Source organism: Lathyrus oleraceus, chromosome 1, assembly GCF_024323335.1.
Source record: "Lathyrus oleraceus cultivar Zhongwan6 chromosome 1, CAAS_Psat_ZW6_1.0, whole genome shotgun sequence".
In the NCBI taxonomy this organism is placed as follows: Eukaryota; Viridiplantae; Streptophyta; class Magnoliopsida; order Fabales; family Fabaceae; genus Lathyrus; species Lathyrus oleraceus.
The window spans coordinates 152,323,253-152,334,858 of NC_066579.1; the positions used below are offsets into that span (position 1 = coordinate 152,323,253).

Below are 11,606 nucleotides of genomic sequence, written 5' to 3' on the forward strand. Positions count from 1 at the left end.
GTTAATAATGCTGCCGAAAGGGAACTAGGGGTCCCTAGACTTGTTATAAATTACAAACCTCTTAATAAAGTGTTAAAATGGATTAGATATCCTATTCCTAATAAAAAAGGTCTTTTAGATAGATTAAACAATGCTTTAATCTTCTCTAAATTTGATATGAAATCTGGTTATTGGCAAATTCAGATTAATGAATCTGATAAGTATAAAACAGCCTTTACTGTTCCTTTTGGACATTATGAATGGAATGTCCTTCCTTTTGGCCTTAAAAATGCCCCTTCTGAATTTCAAAATATTATGAATGATATTTTTAATCCTTATACTGAATTTATAATTGTTTATATTGATGATGTCTTAGTTTTTTCTAAAACTATAGATCAACATGTTAAACATTTAAAAATATTCAAAGGATTAGTTAAACATAATGGATTAGTTATATCTGCTCCTAAGATGAAACTTTTTCAAACAAAAGTTAGATTTTTAGGTCATGAAATTGACCAAGGAACTATAATTCCTATACAAAGAAGTATTGAATTTGCTTCTAAATTTCCCAATATTATTACAGATAAAAAACAATTACAAAGGTTTCTTGGTAGTCTCAATTATATAGCAGATTATTATGAAAATCTTGCAAAAGATACTGCCATATTACATGCTAGGCTTAAAAAGAATCCTGGCCCTTGGACTGATAAACATTCTCAGGCAGTCCAAAGAATTAAAAACAAAGTTAAATGTTTGCCTTGTTTATCCCTTGCTAATCCTAAATATTTCAAAATTGTTGAAACAGATGCTTCCGACTTAGGCTATGGAGGAATCCTTAAACAAATTATACCTGATACATCAAAAGAAGTTTTAGTTAGATTTACCTCTGGAAAATGGAATCCTGCCCAATCAAAATATTCTACTATCAAAAAAGAAATGCTCTATATTATAAAATGCATTTCAAAATTTCAAGATGATCTTCTTAATAAGAAATTTTTATTAAAAATTGATTGTAGCTCAGCTAAATCAATTATTGAAAAAGATGTTAAAAATCTTGTTGCTAAGCAAATTTTTGCTAGCTGGCAATCTCAATTATCTATGTTTGAATTTGACATTCAACACATTAAAGGTGAAAATAATTCACTTGCTGATTATTTAACTCGTGAATTTTTGCAGGGAAAAAATGATGACCCCGTATAGGGGAAGAGGCCGCGGTTATGGTCGTGGTGGAAGGGGGAGTAACAATATGTTACCCCAGCCAGAACCAAACATTCCTCTAATAGGGGATTGGACTACAATTTATAAAGGTAGAAAAATGCAACAATTACCTGCATCTTCATCTAAAAGGGAAGATATTCCTTCCTCCTCCTCTAATAAAAGTACATCTTACAAAGAAATTGCAGTTAATAACCCACCTCATGAGCAATTGGATTATTTTGAAAATCCAGTAACTGAAAAAATCATGTATATTGATGAAGAAGATATCAAAATCAATCCAAATGATGGATGGTCTATTAAAACTAGATACCTCGAATCAAGAGGATATCCAGGCCTACATGGGAAATCTAGGCCTTACCTAGAAATTCTTCTAGCCATTACCGAATCGGTAACATTTACTCACCATTATCAGAATAATAATCCTGAAAGTTTTATAAACTTCAGTAAATGTCACATTAATAAAATCCTATTACCAAGAGAATGGGGTCTTAACCCAAATGGTGAAAAAGCAATAAGAGTTGCAGAAGGAAAGTATATTTACTTTAATTACTGGGACTATGTCCGGGCTTTTACTCAAGCTTTTTATTATCAGAATCCCAAGAATAAGCATTCTTGGTTTTTCTCTATTAATACAGAGATGATTAATAGACCTATACCAAATTGGTTTTATGAATGGTGGACTAAATTTGGTCCGTCTTTGGAAATACTACCCAAAGAATTACTTGATTTATACAATCCCTGGTGTGACAATAGCCCACTCATTGCAAATATTTTATCTGATCATCTAATCACCGGACAATGTCCATTTTGGTTCTTTACCAAATTTTAGATTCCATGGATATGGAGATGGTCAATCACCATATCTCAAGATAAATTCAACATACCCATTTTAGAAAGAAATTTCTTCTATAAATGGTGGAACAAAATGAGTTCCGAAGAAGTCCAGAAAATAGGAAATTTAATTCAAACAGCTATAGCTGAAGACCAAAGTAATAAGGTCAAAGAGCAAAGCTCCCAACAAATGTCTATGGGAAATCTGAAGAACTTCTTCCAGAGAAAATATCCAAATGAACCAGAAGATGAAATCATGGTTAGAACTTTGGACCATATGAAGAATCAATTCTTCTCCATTTTTCCAGCAAAAGCATCAAGAGATGAGGATTCATCTATGAAGACCAGCTCTTCCATGGGATCAATTGATTCCCATAACTTTGACTGTTTGGCAGGAGAAGCCCAAGCAGAGGATCCAACTACAAAAGACTTCTAGGATGCAATGATTCAATCCATGGCCCAGAAAGAAAAAGAGAAAGCAAAAAATAAGAATCAATAATCAAAGGAAAAAGATAAGAAAGAATCTTATCTTCTTATCATAAAGGAATAAGAATCTCTTATCTTTAGGCATAAATGTATGCACTTAATTTTCTTTTGTAAAAGTTTTTTGTTATTAGTTTACCTACTATTGTAGATAAAGGTTACCGGCTTAAATAGTAAGCCTTTGCTTCCCTATATAAGGGGATTTAAGTTTCTTTTGTAATCAAGTTTTCAAATAAGTTTGAATAAATATTCTCTACTACTTCTCTAGATTTTCTCTACCATTTCTTTACTTTCTTATACATATTTCGATCCTGCTTCTGTTGTATACTAATTGATATATATATATATATATATATATATATATATATATATATATATATATATATATATATATATATTAGATGCAATTGTTTAACTTTACCAAAATTACATAGAAATTTTAAATGTTTGATATATTTTTCACAATCTATTTATGAATAGAAACTTCAAATGTTTGATATATTTTCACACTTTATTCCTAAAATATTAAAACATAAGAAAGATCAACAATTTTTTTATCCAGTATCTTAAGCTATTCTCATAAAAGTGCCATAAAAATCATATGTCCTTTGAAGGACTCTGATGATTTTCTTCATGTATATTGCTTGCATTTGATGATCTTCTTATGTCACAAGGTGATGAAGGTTCACTTCCTGCTTTAGAAGCCTATGAAAAACAAAATAATTATTATATTAGAACATCACTAGAATTATTAAATGGGATGTATCATCACTATTTTCTTGGTGGTGTATTTGTTTGGCTCATGGGCATGTCTTATGCCTAGTTTAATATATTTCCTTTGTTGTTTCAAAAATAAAGAGGATAAGCAACAACAACTTAGCCAAGTGACAAAAATCACTTTCATTATGAATGAAGAAGACAATTGTGGATTCTTCCTTCACTTTTTCAACTAATGAGATCAATGACCCTATCACAATAAAGTTAAACAAATAGAACAATTGAATAGTCTGACATATATCTGTGTCGATTTTCGTATTATATATACTTAATGAAACTCTCATTTGCATTGCATGTGAGAAAATAAAATACACTAAACATGATTCTATATGAAGTTTGCGATAAGTTGAAATTATTCCTTTGATAGCTTAAATGTTATGTGCTCATGTGACTAAATTAAAACTACACGAAATCATAGAAATAACAGCACATAAGGAGGAAAAAGCTACAAAATTAACTACAATGATTTTAAACTAGAAATCTAAAACATAAGATTCAGTAAAAAATTAATTAACTAATTAATATACCTGTTGTGTTTGATTTGCAAGTACGGCAGCTAACTCTGCAGGGAGTGTACCACCTTCTTTCGCACTAATGTAGCCAACAACTGCTTCCAATAGAGCAGTCACATATGCAAGTCTTTGTTCCACTAATGAAGAACTACCACTTGAATTACTACCACTTGAAGAACCAAAATCCATACCACTAAGTCTTGTAGTGGTATATTTAAAAGCAGTGGTAGGAACCACTCCCATGCCCATTGCTCGAACACGGCCAGGATGCTCTCTTCCTAATACCTTTCCAATAACATCATTTGAAGAAATTTCATAAGAAGCCTCAGGGTTTTTATTTAAATGAGTGTCAATCTTTTCCTACATAAAATACAAATAACCAATGAGTATAACTCATTTACATATATTATAAAATAATGAACATAAACTTAAAATATATTTAGAAATATATATTATTAATTTACCCCTATCTCCTTAGATTTTTCATTCACATAACTTCCATCTTTCTTTTTGTGAGTCTAATTCCACATTAGACCTCGACCAATAGTCTTACCAGTCTCAATAGTCTAAAAAATTAAAATGCAATGTTATTATGAATCAAACTAATACTTTAAAAAATTGATTATATAAATATGGTGGCATATAAGGTGAGAGTTTAATTAAGTACCCCACCGGTGAAACTCAAAGAATATTCCATGAGATTAGATCAAGGGTTCAAAACTTTTATAGTTAAAAGTAATAAATTTGCACAACCTCACACACAATATTTATCCTACTGTAACCTAATCCAATAACGTATATTTTTGTCCATTAACATCTATCTCATCTTGAGAACAAACCACAACATATAGAAATAACATAAATCATATGCAATGTATATTAAAGATGTAAATAAACTATAATAAAAAACTGAAATGTTTAACCAATTCCAATATGTATAACATGTTCATGAACAACACTTCATTTATCCCACGGTGTACTGCCATAAACACTAGTACCTATAAGTCCACCAATTGTTAAACCTCACTGACTTCTATAATTAAAGTCACTCAATGTTCATTGTATAAGATACTAAATGTTTCTATTTAATGTGTTTTGTTCTCAAGAAGATAAAAGATAACAAGAGAAGTTAGGAGATTCATTTATAATACTTAACATATAAAGATAATTGTCATACCCCAAAATTTGCCCGTTAATATTTCAAGGCATTTTTTAAGGCACTCCCACTTATTTTTCAAGGCATTGATCTTAAAAGAAAAAGGACCCAGCACACAAATGACAAAATCCATAAAATGGCCCAAACTGGCTTGCTCGCTAGGCGAGCAATTCCTTCGCCCCCCTCGCCTAGCAAAGCTTGCGAATAACAAAAAATTCTGGGCTTCATTCTGAGCCCATTAGGTCATAAAAAGAGTATTATAAATACCCCAACTTCAGTCAGAACAGGGGAGGACGAAAACGGACAGAAACCCTGGCATAGACAGCAAACCCTGGAGGCTAACTCATCTGCACCAAAGTTACCTCTGCCCAACTCAATCCGATGCCAAAAGTGATCTGCCAATTCAACGTTGCAATTCAATTGCAAACAGGTTTGCGCATCACTACTGTTTTATGCTTCCAATCTGTAATCTCTAAATGCATAATGCATCATGATTGAATTGTTGGATATGTAATTAGATTTTGCATGTGAGTTTAATTATGCCTGAATATCCTGAATGTTTGATCACGTTATTTCTGTAATTGAATGCCATAGGATGTGCAGCTTCCGGAAATTGTACTGCTGTCATACTCCAACCCGTAGTCGCTCGCTAGCACATCGCTAAGCGAGCATGTAGCGAGCACTCGCTCAGCCTTCGCTAGGCGAGGCAGCAGCGAACATGACAGTCGCTGAATTTTTCTCTTCTGTTTTGTGCCTACCTGATCTGACTTATTATAATCATGCACTATTTTGTCAGACATTATTGCTGCTGTGTTTCTGTTGTGGTGCAATTCTCAATTGCACTTTGTCTCGATATTCTAACCCGTTTGCTGAATTTTGTAAGGGTTTACATACTCCCGAAGAAATGGCCTGCTAGGTATTCCACTTTATTTGTGGGATACCCTTGTGGAGATTCACCCTAAATTACTTAATTGGTTTTAATGTATTGATTTTAATATGGAGATCCATCCTAAATTATTTAACTGATTCTAATGTATTGATTTTAATGTGGAAGTTCATCCTAATTACCTAATTAATTGTAAAATATTGCCTTTGAATATGTGATCTTGGACCTCTCTCTGTTGCCTTACGGTATTACAGTATTATGGTCATGTCCCGCGAATGTAGGGATACACTTAGCAAAGACCCTTCGGTTAACTCATCATGTCACTATAAAATAAATCATAGTCCCTCGGATGTTGCCTTCGAATATATGATTTCGTCCCTCGATGACCCTTCGGTGTAGCCTACGGTTAAATGATGATCGTCCCTTCGAATGCTAAGGTATCCTTACAAATGTTGCCTTCAATGACCAATCGATGACCCTACGATGACTCTTTTACATCCAAAGGATAAAACTCCTCACTTCTCAATAGTAAGGACAATTTTACCCTCATAAGGATAGGAAATGCCCATAAAGACCTTGGGTAGGTATAACTCTTAATTGCTGACTCACAACCTAAAACATTTTTCACACATCACACTTTGCAAAACATTTACTAAAATTCATCACTTGGTATACATTCAGACTAGAATCATTGCCAAGTTATATTTTTCTAAATAGCTTTCAAAATTAAACGAGATAAATACTTTGTATACATTCACACGAGAATCATTACAAGGTTAAACTCTCTTTTCAAAACATTTGCTAAGCAATACACCCACACCTTTTCAAGAAAAACATAAGTGATCAAGCAATTAAGAGCCCATGGATAACCATGGATACAAAGGGTGCTAACACCTTCCCTTTGTATAATGTACCTCCCGAACCCAAAATCTAATTAAGGTCTTTCCTGTTCTTTTCCGCCTTTCCTTATTGGATAAAAGAAAAGTCGGTGGCGACTCTTGCTATCCGCGACATTTTCTTTCCAAAGCAAAAGCACACAAAGTCAGTTCACCGTATGACAATAATCTAAAAAAATATTCCTTAACATAAAAAAATATTTATATAAAGATAGTGTTAAACTTACTAGCTCATGTCTTCTCCTTGCCAAAGACTTAGCACCACACGTATGAGAAAACAATTGTTTCGTCCTTATTTGTTGGTTTCTCTTACAAAGATCCTAAAAGTGAAAACTTATTACTTTATATAACAAAAATATTATATATAAAAAACTATTCAATATACATATCCAAATGAAAATAGTGTACCATCGTTTCTGGTTTTGATCGATACTCAACAAATAATGCCCAATGGTCCAGAGGAACGTCAATAGGTCTATTTTTGATGATCTCACTTTTGCTTAAAAGTGGGTTATATTTATCTTTCAAAATATTACCCCTATATCCCTTCCACTTTTTGCCAATCGAAGCCTCAATATACCTTTTAGCTAAATCTTCATGTACCTTAAAATAATATCGAGGCTTCCGAATAAAAATAATGTTAGTCACATACAATATTACACATGCAAACTCTCAATAAATATGTAAAATTAAAATTAATTTACCTCAAAAAGGGTTTTCCATTATTCATCAAAATAATCCTCAGGCATGTCTGACCACTTATCAAAATCTATAGGGAAAAAGAGACTATTCGTTGCTACTAGTCCACATACTCCAGCAAGCAAACTGACAACCTCTCCAATAGGTGAATGAAATTCATCAAACTCCACAATAATACACAAATTATTTAGCATGTCATTGACATCCTTACAGTTCAAACACAATTTTTGAATTGTACCATGCTTTTTATCTAAAAGATATAAAGGTTATATGAGTAAAACCAAACAAAAATATAACAAAAAATACACCACACGACTAGATTATAAAATTGCAACATATTATACCTTGTGCATCTACAAGTCAATAATGGGTAGATGCTCGACCGCCTCTATGTTGAGAACTTTCAGCTCTTTGTTGTGAAGGTTGTGAGGATGTTTGGTTAGGTAATTGAGATGATACATTAACTCTAAGATGAGAAATTTCAACACTTTGTTGTGAAGGTTGTGAGGATGTTTGGTTATTGTAATACCCCAAAATTTACCCTTCATATTTTTCTTGGAAGCATGGGATTATGTTTCACACTACATTAGCATCATACTAGGTCATACTCATTGCATACTGCATTAGTGACTTAGGAAATCAGGGTTTGCTTGACCACTCCTTAACCAGAGGGAGCCCACACAAAGAAAGACTGAGAATTGGACTTCATTTTCTATGTATACAAGTCTCAAGGGTCTGAAGGGGTTCCATATGTCTTATTATGGTCCCCAGTTCATCAATGGAAGATTCAAAGCTCTTAGAGTGTGCATTTGGATTTAATCAGAAATTAGGGTTTCATGGCTACTTGCAATAGGAAATGTTTGGTGGGAAGAAAAGGGGGCTCATTCATATCATGATTATAGAGGCATCTTGGCCTAAGAAGATCCACAATTATCTCAGAAATATCCATTGGCAGTCAGTGCAATCAGTTCTAGAGCGTTTATGCCCTAAAACTAGGGTTTGGTATAAAATTAGTCTATTTATGATTCCTTGGGTGAAACTCTTTTCCATGGCCCTCTATATGTCCACAAGGGTCTACATACAAAAAATCAGCTCTTTATTTGAGCCAGAGGTGCTTCAATTGATCAATGGAATCAGGAATCAGACAGTTTGGGAAAAGTCAATTGTGGGGCCAGAAAAGTCAACTCCTGACATTTTGAAAATGGAATCTCAAAATTCATGCCTAAGGGAGCCTACATGTGAAATTTGATCAAGTTTGGATCATGGATTCATCATTTAATCAAGAGTTGGAAAAGTTACTAAATTTGGAAATAGTTGACTTTCCATTTAGGGCAAGTTTTTATGATTTTTGCACCCACTTTAAGCCCATTTTCCATCAATATGCAAGCTCCATTTGAAACTTTCTCCAACATGAAAGATGTTCCTCTTGTTCCAGGATTTCTAGAGATATAAAGTTTGTTTCATTTGGATTAAAATTGAGAAAGTTATGCTTGGTCAAAGTAAGACATTATTTTAGGACACTTAGAAAATTTTCTAAGTCCAAAATCTGCAAGATTTGTCAAGACTTATGGGCCAGATTTCTTGCACTTCAAGGCATCTTTTGAAAATACTTTCTTTATGACAGTTGTACCTTGCCATGTCCTCTTTCACACCTCTTTGGAATCATCCCATTTGGAGCATTGGTTTGAGAGATGCACTCATCTAAAGTTGGCATCATGAACTGAATTTTTAGGCAGCATTTAGGCCAAACTGGCCCAGCCATTTTGCAGTTATGGAACCTAAAATTTATGGACATTTTTCACCTCTTTCCACTCATCATTTCAAATTGTGTTCAACATGAAATATGTTAAGCTCCATGCCCTCTTTCTACTGTTTGCATTGCCTTGCCATTTGGTCATGTATACATCAAGATATATAGCCTCAAAGTCACCCTGTTGGACTGTTTTTATGCTGCAGCCAAACAACCAAGTCAGACCACAAAAACGACCAGCCACATGCTTTTCCTCATTTGGTCATGCACTTTTATGTTCACTCACTTAAGCTTTGCCACAATTAGATCGTCTAATACACCTCACCTTTTGCATCACTTTTTACACATGTTGTTCATGAATCCAAACAAACATTGCAAGCCCATTAAACATTTCAAACCCTACATATTTAAACATCAAAAAACCCTAATCTGAAGTAGTGGTGGCTGCTGTATTTTCAAAGGAGGAAAGGCAAGCAAAAGTTCCATTTCCATTTCACAATTTCCTCAAGCACAAGCATCAAAAGAGCATCTCTTCTCTCTTCCATTCCTCCAACACCAAGAGGCAGTGGACCTTGCATCCACTAGGTACCTTTACTTCTCCATTTTCATGACCATATATCCATGTTTATCATCAATACTCACCATGATCATGCTATGGTTATCACTGTTTTTTCCATGCTTACTTCCTATAATATTCCATTATGCCATGCTTATTTTCGTGTTGATTTTCCATGATGATGTTGTGCTATGTTCATTTATGAAGTCCTCAACATGAGGCATTGCTTATAAGTTTGAATGTGTAATGTTGTGTGCTGTTGAATCCGTGACCATGGTACCACCTTGGTGTTCATTTTTCTTCATGCTAAAGTCACTATTTTTCATGAAACAAGACACCATGTTAAACCTCACGTTTCATACTTGAATGCTGTTTTTTGTACCATGCCATTTGGTGCCCTGAGTTGTGAGAAATCTTGGTTGGAAGTTTGAAAGGATCCATTGTCGTTTTTCGCGTTTTGCTGCATGTTGTTAGGGTTTGGTTTGCATGGGAAGAAGTTGGGACGTGGCTTCATGTAAGCCGCCAGATCGCGCGTCCGTTTTCTAATCGTGTCCGTCCAACCGCAGTTTTGTCCGCTAGTGACTTAAAGAAAATTGGACCGGTTGATGAATGTTCATGTGACATGGTTTATTTAATGAAACATTTTATTATGGTGTCACGTTGGAATATTTCGCTGGACTGGGCTTTCCACCCTGCTGTTCGCACCCCACCACTCGCCTGGCCCATTATTCCAATACCATTTATTTTTCATTCTTTCTTTTTATTTCTTATTTTATTTTTCTGTTTTGTTTTTAATTAATAAAAATATTTTATTTGTTCATAAAAATATCAAAAAATACTTTTTACATTTCTTAATGTTTTATTTAATTTATTTAATTTTTGTTTTCATATTTTATTTAATGTTAATATTTTATTTCAATTATTTATTTCAAATGGTTCATTTTGACACACATATTCTTATTATTTTTATTTACATGACTTAAAATTATTTTTAGGTTCTGATTTTTGGGATGACGGTTGACGAATGTCTCATGGTCAACCTGACCTTTTATTGGAATTTTATTTCCCATTTTTCAATTTATTTTGGATTTACTTTTGACCTAGCTTGCTTGGTTGACTTTTCTTTTGACTTCTGTTTTATTTCAATTAATTTATATACTAATTCACATTATTTTTAAAATCTTTTAGGGGAATGATGATGCCCTGACCCCACCTTATTTAGTTTAATTTTTCATAATTTTATTGATTAATTTACTATTTATTTCATAATTTTTAAGTTGACTTGACTTTTTGGTTGACTTTTCTATGATTGATGTTTGACTTAAGGGATTGCTTAGGGCAATTAAAGAGACCTTTTGATCCTCCCTTGTTCATCTCATATGCCTTGTATTAGAGGCCTTTCATCTTGATTTTATTTGATCCTCGCATCATTTCTCGATTAAATTATTCAGTGATCCTTTGTGTGCATAGTTTCACCTGTCGGATTCACCTGATATTTTTTATATTTGTTTCTTTCATCCATGCTTCTATTGTTTGATTGCTTAACATGTCTATACTTCTCATGCATTGTCTAATGCTTCATTATTTCATTCTTAGATTATTTGATTTGATCATATACCTGTTTATTTATCTTATTGATTGATAACTGTTGCCTACTTGTATGTTGTATGAGGCATATATTTTTATTGTGTGCTTGCCATGAACAACCCCCATTCATAACAAATGTACCCCTCTCCCATAAAGTGTATAATGTTTATTCTTTCATTCTTTGTTTATCTGTTAATACAAGAATTAAAACGAACACCCGATAACCATTTCAAAACAAGATCAAAACCTCGATCCAACGTCGAGTAATCATTTTCA

At 33.3% G+C, this 11,606-nt stretch overlaps 1 protein-coding gene across 1 annotated transcript; it reads right to left on the reverse strand.

Annotated features, from left to right (window-relative positions):
• Positions 1 to 3,108: 3,108 nt before the first annotated feature.
• LOC127096603 (uncharacterized) lies at positions 3,109 to 10,184 on the reverse strand. The gene is made up of 6 exons (XM_051035154.1): positions 10,106 to 10,184; positions 7,551 to 7,687; positions 7,147 to 7,359; positions 6,966 to 7,058; positions 3,816 to 4,160; positions 3,109 to 3,216 (listed from the first exon to the last, which is right to left on the reverse strand). The coding sequence occupies exons 1-6, from the start codon at positions 10,182 to 10,184 to the stop codon at positions 3,109 to 3,111; spliced, it is 975 nt and encodes a 324-aa protein (XP_050891111.1).
• Positions 10,185 to 11,606: the final 1,422 nt, after the last annotated feature.